Below are 21,274 nucleotides of genomic sequence, written 5' to 3'. Positions count from 1 at the left end.
TAAGTCTAAAACTATTATTGAGTATGACTTCAAAACCTAACTGGCAATCGTAGCTCTTAAAGTCGATGTCGAATTCTGACCTTGTCAATGACTTGTCCATTAGATAAGGGATCATACACAAAGGCACGTTTTATAACATCGACTTCTGACCTTGTCAATGACTTGTCCATTAGAATGGATAAACTTCGACTCATATGGCTTGTTCTACTACTTGTTGAATCATACACAAAGGCACATTTTATAACATCGAGTTACCAAATGCGTTTTCGTGCAATCAATGTATAACCAACTCATAGTAACAACTCATATCTCTAGGTTTGAAGAATATAAGATATTATCGTCTCATGATCACTCGTGATAAAATCCATGAAGTGATTCAAATGAGCGCGGGTTGAATCCAATACTCAGAACTTATGAGCACTCATGAGTGTTGTAGCACCACTTTGTCCACCAACTTGGACCTCTACAAACCAACCCATGACAGTCTTGATTCATATCTACTTCCAACATATGACCGACTGTGGATGGTTTGAATCACTTAATCATTCAGGAAGAGCGACTTAGTTATTCTGGAAGTCAAAACATGCAAAGTGAAACACAAGAATAAATGAATCAAATATGGTATCAAACCCTATGAATATAAATAAACACTTTTATTTATCACCATACTGATTACTCATTATTCATTGTTTCGGTTTTATCAACTTTATACTTGAATTAAAAACACTAGTTGTCCCATGCTCCAAGCATGTACACTATGTTTTTCTTAAACAATAGCTTTGCCATACACCAAGTATGCACTCTATGTTTGTGTATGATCCTTACTTTGTGAAATAAACCAATTGAACATAATTTCAATGATTCTAATTTCACACTCCCAAATCCTTATCGAAAAATGTGAGAATTTCAAATTCCTATCATTTATCGAAATCTGTTTAGATTTTAAACTTATATGCACTGACCCTCCTGTAATGAATATGTACAAAGTCACAAAGATTTGTTAACAGTCATTATAAGGTATTCCAATGGAGATCAACTCCATGGAAACTAAGTCTCATATTCAAAGTACATTGCTTTGGACATGCTTCTTGCATTAAGTTTTCTAATCTTACACAGATAACTTCCACCTATGGAGACAACTCCATATTCTCATTTTGACTATCACTTCTGAATAAGAGATGCGTCTTTTCAGAATATGTCAATATGGTCCTTCCAAAATTAGCACTATACTTCCAACTGTCCCTGAGCAACCAATCTTTGGTAAACCTCAGATTGTCCTCGACAATTGCTTAATCATTTTAGTCATATCCAATTCTAGATCTTTTCCCTTCTTAATGCCCCTGGGCATTTGGAAGAATTTAGAAATGACAAATATTATAGCACATGCAATCGATCCTGTACTCAAAGCAAATGGTACACGATTCATGATGTCTCACATAAAGACATGATTCTAGACCAGTCTTTTGCTACAATATTTTTATTTGCCATGTTTTCAAAATTTGAATATGAAGAGGGATGTCGTAATCATAATCGAATTTTGAGAACGCAATATATAGAATTTCCTTAAGTTGAACCAATCCAACATGAAATTCATATATATATTCTTAACTAAAGATGATTAAGGTCTCAATCTAAGCCTTTAGAACTGAAATGAAGTATATCCTCTCCCTTAATTATAGCAAAACAACTTTTTCAATCCTTGCAGCCTCACGAATTGAAACTTTTGTTTTCTATAATTAACATTGCTAACTTGCAACACTAACAATAATTATCATGCTCCCACTAACATGATGATTATTAGCATAACACTTATGCTCCCACTAGCTTTGACATGTACTCAGAAATCAGCTGGACTTCTAGAAATCAATACTTTATTGACTTTCTTACCAAAGTTCAGATTTCTGATACGAGATGCTTTGATAAAACTTTATCAAAATCATACACCTTTCCTTAGATAGCATGTATGTGTGTCTAAACAATTTCAGAACTATGAAAAGGGATGTCGTAATCATAGTCTCAATTGTTTAGACCTTTTGCCATCTGCTTCAAATCTACTTGGTGGAAGTGTTTCCTCACCATCATTTTCATGAATCGGAGAGAAACCTTATGACCCTTAGATTTTATGGTGTATGTGTTCTTATCCATGTGAATCGTGAAAACCATAGTCACAAGACAAGGATAATGACAAATCCAAACTCATATGGACTGAACTTATGCAATCTTAACTTCTTGCGACCTGGCAGTACAGGGGCTGCCATTGCTTCCAAGTTGTTATGCAACCAATTGAGAACTTTCAGAACTCCTATGCAAAGCCAACTTTAACTGGAATGGGCACAGAATATGTCAACACGATAGGTTATAAACCTCAAGTCGTGTGCTAGTGAAGAACCTCAGGTTTTATTCTTGATTAGTTCTTGAAATTCTTTTTAGGATATTTAAGACTCCCACTATCCTCTTGACATATAAGACTATCTTGCCAAATATTCAAGAGATAGTGCGGATTCTTTATCAAGACAAACACTTCACACAATTGGCCTTAGTTGGTCTTTGTTTTATCCAAAACATCACAACTTACCAACTTCAAATGTACAAGAGTAGGACACTTTTACTCTTACATTTGACAAGTGTTTTAAACCTTTCTTTAAGATATGTCACTCAAGTTACAATCTTGGAGTATGACTCTAAGAATTGTTTTGGAACGAAGTATGACTCATCTTCCTGATCTAACCATTTCAACAGTTCATGACTCCTCTTCTTAGTCATAAGAATGCACTAAGATGACCTTTAGAGGACTAATTGTGATATGATTTCTAAATCATTAAGATGATCACAAACATGATACTAAAGTACTCTCCCATCTTTTCAGATTTGAGAAACTTTTATCTTTCTGCCTAATTTGATTCTTCCCATTCGTTCTGCCATACATTGAGACTTTTCCAATGTTTCAGAATTATACTTAAACTTGTAAGTATAACCATATTTACTAAACTTTAGTAAATCAAATAGTCTTAACGAGCTTTGTGGTGGACATGACCAGTGCACAAGAATGTGTACTCGATCCCTTTAGTCCTTCACTTGACTCACACATCCATGTGAACAAGTAATTAGTCTTGATTTTCCAATGCTTGAAAGTTCTCATTCATCATACTATTCAACTTGCATGATTCCAAGTTTCGGTCCAATTGAAACTTGGGCGATGAGGAACTTTCTTGATTTGGTAAATTTAGACACTACCACAAATGAAAGAATCAAATCCATTTTCCAATATTGCTGTCAGTGGAATCATATAAGCAACAATTTTCCACAAATGCCATTGTAAGGATACTTCAAATAAATAAAATTAAACAATTTTCTTTTATTTTAAAACTTTGCGGAAAAACTTATCCTTACAATCCACATGGAAAATTGTTGTTATCTATTCCTTAGCAATATATCATAACTTCTTAAGCAACTGCTCAAAATTCTGATGCGATCGAAATCCACCTTCACGATCAGAATCAGCATATACTTCCTTTAAGATTTCTCTCTATTCTTTGATTCTTAAAACATCAACATGTGACCCAGTCACATCATGTAATGAGGATCTCAGAATAGAACTTAACAGAGTTAGATAATGGGCTCTACCTGATGTAGAGTCAAACTTATTGACTTTAACATCCTTAGGTAAATTTGGCAGCTTTGCAATCAACGCCCCTTCCTTTGGCAAAATAAACATATGGATCCTTTGGTAATGAGACTATCTCAGACTTAGCATTTCTCTTTACCATTTGGTCAACCGGGTTGACTATGGCCAATCCCTTTCCATTGGGAAGAGAATGCTTTTTCTGGATTTCCAGTGTCACCATTGTCACTGTCCATAAAGTTTTTGGGAAGTTGATCTTCTAATCAAATTTGCTTTACTATCATTCCAAATCATTGCTGATTCAGCAGCACCAAGCAAATAGATATGATCATTAAGGTTCATGTCATAGTCTGTTTCATAGTAGTCCCAAAGGAACTCACTATGTGACTTAGAAAGTGATTGAACATCCAACTTTCTCAAGACTTTGACACCCAACTCTCCCGGCTTGTTAATATGTGACTTCATCTCTAAGATGTGATCACACATAGACCTTGCTTTCCATTAGGGCTTGAGTGACCTTGAACTTGTGGGTTAGGGAGAATAGTTGGAGGAGTTGGAGGAAGAGAAGTATGACTTCCATGAGCCAAACTCGGGAAGTCATATTCATTAGGAAAGCTTGGTTTGGGAAGATCATTGTTGTCTAAACCAGACATCAACAATGGGAGAAATTCACGTAAAGTTGATTTAAGTCCTTAATATAACACCCAATATGATATATTAAGGCTAGGACCCAACAAACTATTTTATAACTTGGAAGAGGGATGCTGTAATCCAAGCTATAAAATATTTGAAGGTAGGTGAATGACGATTCACCAATTTCCACCAAGATAAACGAAATGTATTATTAGGTTTTAATTGGTTTTGAAACTCCTAGATTCTTTTGAGATTCATTGAACTTTTCAATGACATGTTTCAATCTCGAGTGTGCCCTTCAGGTTTTGTGACTGGGATGCCGAGGATCACAAAACAAGGTGTGAAGTAACCATGCAAATATACTTGGTACCCTTAATATTTACCCCTCAATTGATGTGCCGGTTAACCACACACGCTCCAACGATACTTTGATAAACATTAAGTTACCCTTTGCCTACCTTGTTAAGTCCAGGTTAGTGTGCCGGTTAACCACACACGCTCCACTAACAGCTTAAACAAAGTGCAAAGTGTAATTTCATGGATTAGCACCTTATTCACATTTTCCTAAGTAACTAAGATTGGGAATTTATAAGTGTTTAGTTACTTAGTATTTATCATTATACTTATAATGAAGGGAGAATTATAGTCCTTGTCCTACCTGTTCGGCTAACGACCCTCCACCGGTCAAGGAAGCGGTGTGTGAGAGTGGACACCCATTAAACTGCCATTTTATAGGCAGTAACCTTATACCCCCCTTATAGACCGACTTCGTGAATGAGGCCTACTAATGGTAAGACTGACTTGCTCTTATACATATAATATATTAAACTTTTAATATTATAATAGTATAAGGGTGTATTTTAGACATTTAAAATACTTGGTGGTTTAATCTATTAATTAAACTAGACTTTTAATTTAATTAAACTCAAACCATATATTTATGGATTAATAATACTCTTTTAATTAAACGCTTTAATTAACTATTAATAAAGTCCATAAGAGTTAATTTGAACTATTCAACAAAACATCATAATTCCAATTATTAAACTCAAAATTAAAACCATTTAATTAATTGTTTAAGTTATGAACCCAAGAGTTTTAGAATTCAATTCTTTTTTTCATAAAAAACTTTTCTCAAATTCCAAAACTTGAGGGCAAATTTTGTAATTCTTGAAAACCTTTGGATTCCATAACTTATGGAATTAATGGTGTTTTATGATGAAACTTTTCATGTTCCATAACTTAAGAACAAGTTATGGAATTCTTTAAAACATTAACACCAAATTTTGTAACTCCATAAAAACTTTGAATCAAATTTTTTTTTTTTTAAAAAAAAACTTTCATATCCATAACTTATGGAAGTTTCAAAAACCCTTAAGATCACAACTTAAAAAAAACTTTTGAGCTCCAAAATTTTATGACAAAATATGTAACTCCTTAAAACATTTAGATCAAACTTTTAAAACTAATAAAATAATCATATCATTTTATCTTTTACTAAATTTGACCTAATTCAACTCATATAACAAATGATTCAAATTTTACAAATAATTCGTTTTTCACAAAACAAGTAATTATCTTAAAATTTGACAAACGTCATGTTTTTTTTTCTTCCTTTTTTTTTCAACTTGAAAATAAAACATTTGCATCAATATAACAGAAAACAACCCATGGCTCTGATACCACTGTTGGGTTTTGAGCATTCTAACACTCCTATGGTGTACAAGTAACCCTATAAACCTTGGATCTATGTTTTCTCTATTATACATGCAAATATTAACTATTCCAAGGTTTCATCCTAACTAGCATATTATGAAGCACCTATACTACAAAGTTCTAGTTAGATGACATACCTTTTGATGTAGTTTGATGTCTTCAAGCTTTAAGAGCTTAGCCCCAATAGTGTGGAAGCCTCAAATGGAATCACAAATCACCAAAACACCTTGGAAGAACTTGAGAGAATATGTATGCACAATAAAATCGGCCCACTCTTATTTTCACACACTTGTTGTCAATTTTGTGAGCCAAGGACCCCTTTATATATTATGGAGGATTAGGGTTACATCCATGTAAACCCTAATACCCATGACCTTTCATTTACATAGGATCCATGGGTTAAAAGCTCCATGGACCATCCATGAAAGCTTAGCCCAACCTAAATGAACTTGGTCCATTCCATATATATAAGAGTCCATATTTAATTAGTTCTTTTTGATCACTTAATTAATTCTAAATTAATTATTGATCAATACTAATTAAATAATATGATTCCATATTAATATATTAGAACTTATAATATATTAATATAAATCATAAATATACTATTCTCAAAAGACTATCCATATAAATTGTGCCGGTGAAGTGCAACCCAAATGGACCATGCCGGGTCGGGTCAAGTACATACCAAATATAGTTATGGACTTAGACATTAATCCAACAGTTCATACAACTCGGCGAGTCAGTTGAAGATGGACTGGTTATTAACATCGAAGTGGAACTCGTCGAGCCTATGCTAAACTCGACGAGTAGTAGCGGGCAGAGAATTAGATATGAGAACAGGGACTCGACGAGTTGTCGGCCCAACTCGGCGAGTCCGGTCAACTGGAAAGTTGACTTTGACCAGGAAGTTGACTTAGACCAGGGGTAAAATAGTCATTTACCCTGAGATTAGGTATCTGTATCTGATTTAGTGTTTATGGGATTTGTAGTCGGGGAGTTCCGGAGCAGCAGTCAGACAGTTCCAGATTTAGCACCTCAGCAGCCAGCGTTACGAGGTGAGTTTCCTTCCAGTATGAACGGGTCTACGGCCACAATGCCGACTCGTTTAGTTAGCAGTAGTTCCAGGCTTCGGTCTGATGCAGTAGTTCATTGTGCTTGATGTCTTTGTGATTCGAGCATGTCTTTGTGTTATGTGTTCCGGACTTCGGTCTAATGCAGTATGCAGTATATGTGTTTATGCCAATAGTTATGATTATGCTATGCTATGTTCAATCAATTTCGGACTTCGGTCCGATGCAGAGGGCAAGGCCCTGGTTAGTTCCGGACTTCGGTCCGATGCAGTTTCCGGACTTCGGTCTGATGCAGAGGGCAAGGCCCTGGTTAGTTCCGGACTTCGGTCCGATGCAGTTTCCGGGCTTCGGTCTGATGCAGAGGGCAAGGCCCTGGTTAGTTCCGGACTTCGGTCCGATGCAGTTTCCGGACTTCGGTCCGATGCAGTGGGCAAGGCCCAGTAGTTGCTTTATATGTTATTGTATGGTGTGTGGTAGTTTGGGGGAGCTCACTAAGCTTTGTGCTTACAGTTTCAGTTTTTGGTTTCAGGTACTTCCGCTAGTAAGGGTAAGAGCTCGGGATGATGGCATGGCACACACCACAGCTTCAGTTTATCCTGGGAGTTTTATTCAGATATTTTGATATGTTTTGACATCAGTTGATTTGAGAAACTTATTATGACATTTTGAGACACATGATCCATGGATTTATCTTTTAATATTTGATGTGATGATTTAGTAAAGTTTTCAAACGAAAATTTTTGGGTTGTATTTTTAGGATGTTACAAGTTGGTATCAGAGCCTTGGTTTGAGGGATTCAGCCACACTTTTGGGTATGACTGGACTCAAACTAAGGAAATGGTGAAAGATTTTCAAAAGAAAAATGTTTTCGAAAGAATTTTTGAAAAAGAAACTTAAAAAGAAAAGGGTGTGGTGCATGCGATCAGCCGAGCTCAAGTAAGTACTCCCAAATTACCCATACAAGTTTATGTTATAATTATCAGTTCCAGTTTCAGTAGAACAACATGCTAGAATAGGACTAAGGATCTAGGAGGATGCCTTATGTGCCTGTTATATGTGTTTCAACTTATTGAGAATTGCATGCTAGTATTGAGTAGACAGCAGTAGGATAGCCTGTTTAGGTTATGCCTGATAGTATGAGCTTAGCATTGTATGCTAGTACAGTTTCTCGTTATGAGGATAGAAGTGCTTGAGTAGTTTCCTGTGTCCGAATGCTGCTTGCTTCGTGCTTTGTAGGACTCGGAGTGATGGGAGTTAGCCATTAGGTGAATACGTCACGTCACATGTGATTAGGGTTAAATAATCTCAGAGTGATGGATTTGGCCCTATTGTGTAGCTCTTGTCCGAGTCTAACCGTTGTAGGGACGAGTCTTTTACTCGAAGGATTATCTGAGCCTTGTCACATGTGATGGTATTCAGGTGATGACTAATTGGCATTACAAGGAGGCCTTCAGCAGCTGAGGACTGGATTGGGCGGAGTCAGAGATTTCCCTAGGGCAAGCCTAGGATGAGAGTAGCAGAGATCAGTAGCAGTAGAAGTGACTTGGTGGAGTCGAGGCAGTACTTGAGGAAAGTACGGATAGATGTGGAAGGTAGTATGGGCCCGTACTACTGAAAGCAGAGGATCCGTACTTGAATCGAGGAAGGCTGATATGAGACCAGGAAACTTGTAGTAGTAGCGATCCCTCGAGATATATCAGTGTTTCTGACGTTTGTCATGATGTGTTTTCAGAATGGTGGTTTTACGCCCTAGACCAGCAGTCGGCAGTTCAGGTGCCGGGGAGGGATCAGGATCAGGCTCGGGGGCCGAGCATTTGGACGAGCAGACTAGGGAGTTTCTCTTTTCAGAGATTACTCGCACCATACTTGAGCAGACTCCTGTGATATTCGGTTCGATCAAGGAGGGTATTTTAGAGCTGATGGACGAGAGGTTGAGCACCTTTCGTGCCGAGGTGGAGGCCATGATGGGGTCGCGCACACTCACCTTCAGGGAGTTCCGGGTTGTGGAGCTCCAGATTACCATGGGGCGCGGGATCCCATTGTGAGTACCAGGTGGTTGGCGGATGTCGCCAATGCGTTCCACACCAGCAGATGTCCCGAGGGGGACAAGGTCAGACTAGCATCCTGTCTTCTGAAGGACAGGGTACAAGATTGGTGGGAGGAGATCGGGCATGTCATCGTGTTGGATATAGTGTCTAAGTCCATAACTATATTTGGTATGTACTTGACCCGACCCGACATGGTCCATTTGGGTTGCACTTCATCCGAACAATTTATGGATAATCGTTTGAGAATAGTATAAGTTATGATTTATTAATATATTATAAGTCCTAATATATTAATATAAAATCATATTATTTAATTATTATTGATCTATAATTAATCTAGAATTAATTTAGAGATCAAAAGTATGACTAATAAAGTATGGGCTCTTGTATTTATATAGTGTGGGCTAATGCTTATTTGGAATGGGCTAGGCTTGCATGGAAAGTCCATGGATACTCCATGGAGCTTTAACCCATGGATCTCATGGAAATGAAAAGACATGGGTATTAGGGTTTACATGAATGTAACCCTAATCCACCACACTATATAAAGGAGGCTTTGGTTCTTGAAATCACACGAGTTGTGGTGAGTAAAGTAAGAGGGCCGATTTCAAGAAGGTGATTACTATTCTCTCAAAGTTCCAAGTTTGTGGTGATTTGTGATTTCCATTTGAGGCATCCACACTATTGGTGCTAGGCTCTAAAACTCCAAGCAGTCAACTACAACTACAAGGTAAGTAATTCTACTAGCTTTATTTGATTCAAGTTCCCCATGCCATGCTAGATGGGATAAGAACCTTGGAAAAATAATTATTTGCATGTATCATAGTCAAACATAGATCCAAGGTTTCTAGGGTTGCATGTACACCATAGGAGTGTTAGAATGCTCAAAAACCCATCACATCGGGGATGACGCAGCGCTTGATGCGATGACTTGGGCTGATTTTACTACCAGGTTCAGAGCCGAGTTTGCACTGGTTATTGAGGTGCAGCATAAGCCAGGGAGTTTCAGGATCTCACCCAGACTACAGAGACAGTGGCGGAGATTACCGCCAAGTTCAGGGAGAGGGCTCTTCTCATTCCTCAGTATGCAGCTGATGAGGAAATGAAGAAGGCTCGTTATCATGAGATGTTGTGGAGTGATATCCGCCAGTTTGTGAGCCGGTCCAGCTGTAAAACGCTGGATGATATGATTGCGAGGGCTCGTGAGAGAGAGATAGATTTGGAGATGGAGAAGAAGAGGAAGCTGGAGGCGGTATCTGGCACAGGGAGTTCGGACAAAAAGCCCAAGGTATCAGATCATAGATCTAGAGGACAGCAGAGCCACAGTCGGTGTGGCAAGTGTGGGAGATTGCACGATGGGGCGTGCAAGGCAGGTAGTGCCGGTTGCTATAAGTGCGGCCGGACCGGGCATATGAGTAGAGATTGTACAGCTACTACCACCACCACCACAGCAGCTGATCTGATTTGCTTCCACTGCAATCAGAGGGGACATAAAAAGTCCCAGTGCCCGAGTTTAGCAGCAGCAGGGAAGGTGGCAGCACCTGCCCCTGCTACTTTGAGGATTACAGACGGCCGTCAGGGCCGGGGTGAGGCGCCAGTGGCGAAGAGTAGAGCTTTTCAGATGACAACAGAGGAGGCGCGAGCGACTCCTGTTGTGGTGACGGGTATGTAATTTCCTTTTATCTCTTTATTGATATTGATTGTTTCTCATGGTTATATGTTGTCGTATAGGGTCGTTCTTAGTGAACGGCATTTCAGCTTCAGTATTGTTTGATTCGGGGGCCACCCGATCATTTGTTTCACTTGTGCTTAGCAAGAGGTTTAGTAGAGCTCCGGGGGAGCTGGATTGTCCACTCGAGGTTGAGATAGTTGATGACAGGACCGTCAGAGTCGTGAGAGTGCATAGGGGGTGTTCACTGCAGTTATTTGATGAGCAGTTTTCAGTGGACTTGGTACCTATTCCCCTGAGAGGGAATAAGGTTATAGTGGGTATGGATTGGCTGAGCCCCAATGGTACAATGATTGATTGTGAGCTGCAGTTAGTGAGGGTTCGCACTCCCAGTGGGGGAGAGTTAGTGATTCAGGGCGAGAGGCCACAGCGCGGACCAGTTCTTTGTTCAGCAGCGAGAGCGAGGCGCTACGTTCAACAGGGTTGCGCAGGGTACATCGCCTATGTTATAGATGCCCGGGAGAAGGGTAAGGCGTCAGTTGACGATGTACCAGTAGTGCGAGAGTATCCAGACGTATTCCCCGAGGACTTACCTGGGATACCTCCGGAGAGACAGGTTGAGTTTCGGATTGACCTGGTCCCGGGTGCGGCTCCGATAGCCAAAGCACCGTATCGGTTGGCTCCTCCAGAGATGCAGGAGTTGTCTACGCAGCTGCAGGAGCTGCTAGACAAGGGTTTCATCAGGCCGAGTAGTTCACCATGGGGAGCCCCGATCTTATTCGTGAGGAAGAAGGATGGGTCGCACCGTATGTGCATAGATTATCGGGAGCTGAACAAGGTGACGGTGAAGAACCGTTACCCGCTCCCGAGGATAGATGATTTGTTTGACCAGCTTCAGGGAGCATCTTGGTTCTCCAAGATTGATCTACGGTCAGGATATCACCAGATGCGGGTCAGGGATGAGGATGTGCAGAAGACTTCTTTTAGGACCCGCTATGGTCATTATGAGTTTGTGGTGATGCCGTTCGGGCTCACCAACGCTCCAGCCGCGTTCATGGATCTCATGAACCGCATATGCAGACCGATGCTGGATCGGTCTGTGATAGTGTTCATTGATGACATCTTGGTTTATTCCAAGACTCAGGAGCAGCATGAGGAGCACCTGAGAGAGGTGCTAGAGACGCTGAGGAGGGAGAGACTTTACGTGAAGTTCTCTAAGTGCGAGTTCTGGTTGCGCGAGGTGCAGTTCCTTGGTCACCTCGTCAACCAGAAGGGTATACTAGTAGATCCGGCCAAGATAGAGGCTGTGATGCAGTGGGAGATCCCGAGGTCTCCAACTGAGATTCGGAGCTTCCTAGGACTGACAGGGTATTACAGGAGATTTATCCAGGATTTCTCCAAGATAGCAGTTCCGCTCACCCTACTGACAAAGAAGTCGGTGGTGTTTCGCTGGGGGCCTGAGCAGCAGGCAGCATTTGAGACCCTCAGACAGAGATTGTGCGAGGCGCCAATCCTTACCCTGCCAGAGGGAGTAGAGGATTTTGTAGTTTACTGTGATGCTTCGATCACAGGTATGGGAGCAGTGTTGATGCAGCGAGGGCATGTGATAGCTTATGCCTCTAGACAGTTGAAGCCTCACGAGGCTAACTATCCGACACACGATTTAGAACTGGGGGCAGTGGTGTTTTCCCTTAAGATTTGGAGACATTACCTCTATGGGGTCCGCTGTATCATTTACACGGATCACAAGAGTTTGAGGTACCTCATGGATCAGCTGAATCTGAACATGAGGCAGCGCCGATGGTTGGACGTGGTAAAGGATTACGACTGTGAGATCCTTTATTATCCGGGCAAGGCCAACGTAGTGGCCGACGCCCTGAGCCGCAAGGCGGTAGCAGCCCCGATCAGGGATATATGTCTGAGGATGACAGTGATTACTCCATTGTTGGAGCAGATCAGAGAGGCACAGGTAGAGGGCCTGAAGGAGGAGAGGCAGAAGTGTGAGATGATTGTGGGCCGAGTAGCTTCCTTTGACTATGACATTCGAGGATTGTTCACACTTTGTGGGAGAGTATGGGTACCGTACTGGGGCGGAGTACGGCAGGTACTGATGGATGAGGCCCACAAGTCCCGGTTCTCCATCCATCCAGGGGCGACGAAGATGTATAGAGATCTTCGACCCGATTATTGGTGGCCCCTCTCAATGTTTTAACAAATTTGCAGGCAATAAGCAACCAGTATAGTTATATACTGATAGAAGATTTTAAATAGTTTGAAACTATTGTATTTTGTACTCATGTTTGTATAAATCTTTAATATCATGAGTAGTTATGTAATATGTTAAAACTTTGAAATAGTTGGTTTGTATCCAGTCGTTTGTAATTGAAATTATAAATGTAAAATATTATTTATGAATATGCATGTAGCATGTTTTGGAGTAACAATATTGTGAAGTATGAAAGTTTGGGCCTTTCAGAAATACGAAAGTTAGGGTCTTTCAAGTCATATCCCTAATTCTCATTTTATCTTCGAAACGATGTTTTTGCACCCTAAGATGTATCGTCTATGCATCCTTGTCAGCAAACCATTTTTCATACATTTTGATAATATTGTTAGTCTTTTTGATCAATTATTCATGCTCTATTATTTTCTTTTTATTAATTTCTATCCATTCTTGAGCTTGTTTGCATTCCGATGCAATAACTTCACGGCATTCATTGAGAACCAAGGACGACTATTTATCCTGTTTTTATTGTTCTTCAACCCATCTCAATTCTTGAAAAATTTCATCTGACATATATGGCCCTTCCGAAGAGGGTGCAACGAAAGGGTCGAGTGGATCACAATAACAACAATCTACTTCGGCGCACGAGCAAATTTGGAACTTTGAGGATGAACTCATAATAAAGTTGAGAATAGATATATTTTATTTAATAAGAAAACGATCATATATTTCATATTTATACACCCTAGTAATATGCAAATCATAGTCTAAAGGCAACCATTTCGTAGTCACAGTTGGAATTCATAGATGATTGTTTGACATGACAAGTCACTATAGTAACCTGCAAATCATAGTCCAAGAGACAACCATTTCATAGTCAAAGTTAGAAATAACTAGACATAGATGACTGTTTGACATGTCAAGTCACTATAGTACACATAGATACCGTTATACCACTAGACTAGTCAAGTCCTTTTTTTGTTAATATAAATAGATGTTTAATCTATAGGAAATGAACACTTAGATTTAGAAATGACGTCAAATCTTCCAACTTCTTTGAACGCAGTAGATGCTTCCAATGCTCCACGACCATGGACGGCAAGCGAGGTGTTTGTCGTAACACGATGTTGGATTAATGTTCAGGAGTGTGTAACGCCACTGGGTCCCCCACATTGCCTTGTAGGTGATGAATGGACCCACATAACAACTTTGTTCAACCATGAGATAGGAGAAGGACAACACCGACTACAATCAAATATTGTAAGTAAATAGATGGATTTAAAGGAAAAAGTCATATGGTTCTATCGATTGTATAATTATGTTAAAAATACCAAATCTTATTATGCAGACATTGAAGAGCTTTTGGATATTGTTAAAGATTTTTACATTTTCGAGCATGAAGGCAGTGACTTCGAGTATGCAGACGTTTGGAATCTCGTAAAAATAACCGGTATTTCATGTAGACGACTCTTTTATTATGAAAATTTCATATTTGTAATGCTTTATGTAATGTTTTGCAGTCCTTTATCTTATTTTTAATGCTTATTTTTCTGTTATTTGTAATGTTTTATGTTTATATTTTTTGTAATGTTTTATGTGTAATGCTTCATGGGATTGTTATTTGTAACGCTTTATGTTTAATGTTTCATGAAATAAATTAGAAAATAACCCAACTATTTTCATAAATACCCTAATACAAACGAAGTACAATAACTAACCTAACATAAACGAAGTACATATTAAAAACCTAATACAGACGAAGTACATATAAATGACCTAATAGAAACGAATTAGAAATTAAATAAACGAGATATATTTCAAAATATTCCAAGGGGCTTCGTACTGGAATTCCAACCCGTCACTAATGAAATCGTATTCCTATTTAGCGGCTTCTAAGATGACTTCCTCAGTAGCATTTAAACGCGCGTCGTCAATTTTGGTATAAAGATCGTTGAATAATAGAATTTCTGTTTTCATTTCATACCATTTCGCTGTGATATGTAGGATGTCATGATGGTTTTCTGCAGTTGTTTGAGTTTCAGCGTTGAAGATATATGTTAAACGGGTCCAAAACATTGGATCATTCAACTTGCTGGTCTTGTACACATGAATATATGTACAACTTAAAACAAAGTACTCCTCATCGGTCCATGATTTTGAAGCCATTGTGAGCGAAAATATGAGAGTAAATTTGTAAGTCTAATATATGAATAAGTGATATATAGTAGATGAACTGTATTAAACACTTAAAGTAAATTTATAGTAGACTTCATGACAACGAAAAATGACACATTTGTAATGTTCGTCACAAAAAGGCTTTAGAAGGGTAATGACTTGTCAACTCAAACAGTCGTCTATGTGTAGGGTCCTTCCAAAGCAGACAAGTGTAATGTCTTGTCATGTCAAACATTAGTCTAAGTGTTGTCTAATCCACGCCCATCAAATATATTACAAGCATAATTATTTCCGATTACATATGCTTCATTACTAAATTCAAATAGATTACAAACCTAATTACTTATGATTACATAGGCTTCATTACCTGGTACGTAAGGTTGCAGGCACAGAACTGCAAAGTCCAGATTAACAGAGAATACTGGAGGAGGAGGAGGGGTATTGAACCGGTAGCAACCTTCTTTTTTCCTCTTCGCACATGCTTTGGTGTCGTGTGTACCTAAAACATTTTTAATTTTATTTTAATAATATTTGACATAAAAAAAGTTCTTTCCATATTAACTACTACTATATACATGTGTGTAAGGACTACGATAATACTGTGATGGATTACGAAGCCTAAGGCTAGCAGGGGATGTAGCTTCATTATCATCCACAACCGCATCATCGAAGTGATTTGTAGTCGGCGCCTCATTTTCAAAATTTCACCCTTCATCCAACACCTCTTCATCTAACACCAACATTAATACCTTATATTTATTAATAAAATTTATAATATATTATTAACAATTTATATCTTAGTAAAACAATTCTAGCATATAACTAACCTTTTCTTCATCATTATCAACGGACACTTGCTTATTTAATTCGTCGTAAAAAAAAAAATGATTTGTTTGAAAGGTTACCGGTTCATCAAAATTTATGTGCTCCCATAAATCATCCTCATTCACTTCTTCCACGCTCACCTCGGTGTGTTGTTGGTTCACCTCGGTGCGTTGCCGGTTCAAAAACACCATTTCCTCGAGCGCAATTACCCAATTCGCCAAATCTTCTATACTTGGTTTACCACTTTGTCTTGCTCTTGTTCCGGATCGTCCACTAGAACATAGACTAGATGATGATTCTTCTTGCCTACTAATATTTTTCCACATTGGGGATGGAACTGAAGTCGGTTCACCAAACACATACTCTAGACAAGACAAATAATATGATTTTCTTGTCTCTTCTTCACTCGGTATCATCTTATGTCTAGGTCTATGTCCCTCCTAAAAAAGTTATATATATATATATATATATATATATATATATATATATATATATATATATATATATATATATATATATAACGTTAGTATAAACTCCAACAATATATGTTAGTAAATAAATAAATATACAAACCTTTGTTACATCGAAAATCTTGTTCACATCGACCTATTTCAATTTTTTTATCGCACTCCCATGCTTAACCCGAGGTGTATCTTTGTTTCTACGCGGCACATAAACACCTCTCGCATATGGAAACATCTCGTAAATCCATATCTATAATATTTTATAACCAACTAATATAACTTAATAAATTATATAAATATATAAATATATATACGTTGAATGGTGCTGTAAATCCTGACACCGAATATTTGAAAGGTCGCCGAGGCTCGTGTAGTGATAAATAGTTATTTATTTTCTTACAAGTCTCCTTAAGATCATCGAAGGTGAACTCCTACAAGCAACTACCCAATGAAAACCTACAATATAAAACTTTTAATTAGAACAAAATTTACTATACAAAAGAATAACAATTATAATTCCACAATTTATACCTGTTCCAGTCATCCAGGTTCTCAGCAAAAAAAAAAGTCTCCGTGTACACGATCATTAATTTCTTTCCCTAAAAACCCTCGACACAAAACGTATATCAGAGATACTCTCACAGCATCATCGTCGTTAGCAACTAACACGATATTGTTTAATATGATACTTTTCAAATCAGATATTGTCACTGAACTATTTGTTTTGTTCAGAAAGAGACGTTTCCACAATAAATATCTTTTTTTTACTAAAAGTTTTTTTTAAAAAAAATTTTCGGACACCTTTTTCCTATTTGTTTTGGATACATGCCAAAAATAAATCCGGTGACCAGACAAAACTCTTCAGGGCCATAAACCATTTTCGTATCTCCCACTTTAAAATACAACCGGTTTATGTCATATGGAATAACACTGCATCTGACAGCATCTGATAAAGAAATATTTTATGGAATAGCAAGTCGTCCCCTTGTAATGAAGGGACGTCCAAAAAAAAAAAAACCAAAAACGACCCTGCTAAATGATTCACGTCGGGTAACCGTCAAATGTTCAAAGACTTCCCATATATTACACCCCGATCATTTCAGATTAACCACAATTTTAACATCGCCACACTTGTGCTGAAATATAAAAAAAATGTTAAAAGGGTATAATTTTTATTTTCAGTAACACATTAATGATATTTTTAACTATACAAAAAATTCACAAAATTATCAGAAAACATATAAATATGACAATTCACCTGCAATAATATATTATGAAATGCAAAGGTACAACCTGAAGATGCATCAAAAATCACTTTTATAACATAAATCATATTTATATAACAATTGTCTAACATATTCGCATAATACTTGTCCTTGCATCAAAAAACATTTGGCTACAAATATAAATATGAAAACCAAATGTACAACCTCACACATGACAAATGTACAACTTGAAGATGCATCAGAAATCAGTTTACTACAAATATAATGTAAAACCAAACATACAACCTCACAATGCACGATTTACGCATTACATACTTGTACAATCAAATACCTGCAATATACTAAGAATACCAAGGCCACTTACGCATCAAAACCACAATGCTACTTATGAAATGCTCTAAATATAGAATATAACTTATACATCTACAAAAATCGGAGGGGCAACACCATCGATTTACTTTTTTTTCATTCTTTTTCCGGATAAATCGTAAACAAACATACCCTAAACATGATAAATGATGATTATAACACAAAAATAGTAAAGATCTTACCATGTTTTCGGAAGAGTACATACGATCGTCCATAGCTTTCTCTGAGAGATTTGAGAGTATTTTCCAAACAAAAATCAAGAAAAATGAGGGTTCCAAAAAAATTAAGGAATTTATATTCTGAAAAAAACGAAAATCACATATGGTCGTAGATGGATAGGGTCCATCTGCAAACATACAACTTCCAATGCACACCCATGCTTTAAGCGCTTGTACATTCATAGATAGCTAGGCGAAATCGTAGTTGGCCCTAGTTCATCTGCAATTTTGATGACTATTTTTGTAATTTTAAGTTTTTTTTTTTTGCTATATTTTGCAAAAAAAAAAATTTAAAAATGATTATATTTGTAATTTTCTCTTATATAAACTTTTAAAAATGGTTATATTTGTAATTTTCTCTAAAACTTAGGCATTAAACTTAGGCATTAAATGGCTTCATGATACTATATATAACACCAAATATAAACTTAGGCATTAAATGGCTTCATGATACTATAAAAATGCCTTAAACGAAGAAAACACGATGTAAACTACAAGTTCATTACAAACGAGACTTCTTTGATTGTAACAAATACAAATATTTATTATAATAATTAATAAATATAAATACAACAAAATAAATATCCAAACTCCATAAACAACCTCGAACTCACACACCAAATCTTCACATCATCTACCCTTTAATCACTCGATACTCCTATCACCCACCTTCGAATCTTTATTACTTTCTTGAAACGTCGGTACTTAATAATCCTACATGCATATATAAAACTTACAGAATTTAAATAATTTAAATATGAGAGTTTAATTATGAGGTGGCACCGGTATGAGAGGATGATGGAAATGTTTTGGTGGAAAGGTGGGTAGCGGCGGAAGCTTCGGCACTGCAAATGGTGGGCATGGTTTCTTATAAAACGGCGGCAAGATTTTTGGATGCGGCTTGTAAATCGGAATCATTGGCGGCAATATTTTCGGATGCGGCTTGTAAATCGGAATTGGCGGCGGCAAGATTTTTGGATGCGGCTTATAAATCGGAACCATCGGTGGCAAGATTTTTGGATGCGGCTTATAGATGGGAACCACCGGCGGCGTTGGCTTCGGCTCAGGCTTGTAGACTGGCGGCGTTGGCTTCGGCTCTGGCTTGTAGACTGGCGGCGTTGGCTTCGGCTCTGGCTTGTAGACCGGCGGCGTTGGCTTCGGCTCAGGCTTGTAGACCGGCGGCGTTGGCTTTGGCTTGTAAACAGGCGGCGTAGGCTTTGGCTCTGGTTTGTAAACCGGCGGTGTTGGCTTGGGTTCTGGTTTGTAAACCGGTGGCTCCGGCTTAGGTGTTGGTTTGTAGACGGGAACCGGTGGCGGACATGGCTTTTTGATGGGTATTGTGGGGACAGGAGGGAGGATCTTTGGTGGAAGCGGCGGACATGGTTTTTTGAAAATGTGGCCGAACTTCTTTAACCAAGGGTGGTCTTTTGGGAACGATGGTTTTGGGATAGACGGGTGTTTGTATCCCGGCCAAAAGAAAGCGGAGGTGCAAACCGCCGATGAGAATTTGAGTTTTCCGGTGGGTCCGAAGGTGTGGGTTTTATCGGACTTTGAAAGGAAACTGATTTTAGAAGCTTCTAATCCACTGTGAATTGCACAAGGTGCATTTGCTGCATTGTGGAGTTGTACGTAGCATTCTTCACCCAACTTTTCATCTTTCAAAATTTCTTGAGGAAGAGAGATCTTGAAGTGTCCTTCTTCGTTCAACTTTCCAACACCTCTTGTTTTGAACTTACCATCTTCAAGCTTGCAGTCAATTGTCACTCTTAACCCTGAATTAATGAAAAGATAATTTTATAATAAATAAATCAATAAAATAAAAGTAATTCATGTTACTTGCATCAACCCTAAAAAGCATGCAAACTTTTTTTTGCCGACAACAAAATACTCTACGTGTCGTTTAACAAGTTCCATTTTGGGAGAAACCCATGATATTCCTACTTTTTAAAAGTTTTCAAGTTCAAATTAGGTATGTGTCAATTGTTATCATATGAAAAAGCAATGATAGTAACTAGGATCAACAAATACTTTTAGTTAGTTATACATTTTATTTTTTCACAAACTTTGAAATAACCCACAATGTCTCATCTCAAATACAGTTAAATACAGTTCTCATTGGAACGAAACTCTCATACTATCGATTAAATTTATAGTATGGAATGTTTGAGATAAGAACAAAATGCATGGGATAAGACTCAAGAGACAAAGTACCTGACACTGCATGGATTGTGTCGATGTTATTCTCTTTGCAATCAGCACATTCTCCAATACCAACAACCTCTACATTCTTGGCATTACCATAACACAAACACCCAGAAACCAATAAAAAAAGCAAAATAAAAGACCCCCTCATCGAGAAAAAAGACTTAAGAGTCTCAATGAGAACACATAAAATGAAGCGAATTAGCTTCTAAAAAGCCTTGTGTTCGAGTGACTATACTTCAATAAGTTGCTCTTATATATATATAATGCATGAGAGAGCTTACAAGTTACAACCCACAGTAGTAAAGAAGCTCACATGAAGCTAAGGGACCCACACCCTCTCTTAGTAAGATTAAACAAAAAGGCTACGCCAGCCCATTGTCGATCATTTAATGATCTCTCAACTACACCACATATTTTTAAGCTTACTAAGCATGTGAAAGCAATATCTCCACCAACTAACCAAACTTTCTCATTAATATCTTGATTTTCCATTCTTATTTCTCAATGACAATGGACATGAGTAACTACATTATTTTAACAACCCATTAAGCCATTACACAGTTATGTAAAGTTTTACACAGAATTGAAATTAACTAGCTAGGCATTATATCAAACAGTTGGCGGACAACATAACCAAGCATTATATATGTAGCTTACCTAGCATGTGAATGCAATATCTCCACCAGCTAACCAATACTTTCTCATTAATACCTTGTTTTTGCAACCGGTTAGACAATGATTTTTGCAACCCGTTAGAGAATTTCGTATGCTTCACACACAAACCAGCTAGGCATTTTATCAAACACT

The 21,274-nt window shown here is 37.9% G+C and overlaps 1 protein-coding gene across 1 annotated transcript; it reads right to left on the bottom strand.

Annotated features, from left to right (window-relative positions):
* Positions 1-18,744: 18,744 nt before the first annotated feature.
* On the bottom strand, positions 18,745-20,710 carry PRP4 (proline-rich protein 4). The gene is made up of 2 exons (XM_079044458.1): positions 20,474-20,710; positions 18,745-20,034 (listed from the first exon to the last, which is right to left on the bottom strand). The coding sequence occupies exons 1-2, from the start codon at positions 20,613-20,615 to the stop codon at positions 19,028-19,030; spliced, it is 1,149 nt and encodes a 382-aa protein (XP_078900584.1). The 5' UTR covers positions 20,616-20,710; the 3' UTR covers positions 18,745-19,027.
* Positions 20,711-21,274: the final 564 nt, after the last annotated feature.

This window comes from Lactuca virosa, chromosome 4 (genome assembly GCF_052849685.1).
Source record: "Lactuca virosa cultivar CGN04683 chromosome 4, Lactuca_virosa_CGN04683_v6, whole genome shotgun sequence".
In the NCBI taxonomy this organism is placed as follows: domain Eukaryota; kingdom Viridiplantae; phylum Streptophyta; class Magnoliopsida; order Asterales; family Asteraceae; genus Lactuca; species Lactuca virosa.
The sequence above is the reverse complement of the archived record's forward strand: the minus strand, read 5'-3'. Positions and strand labels throughout refer to the sequence as shown.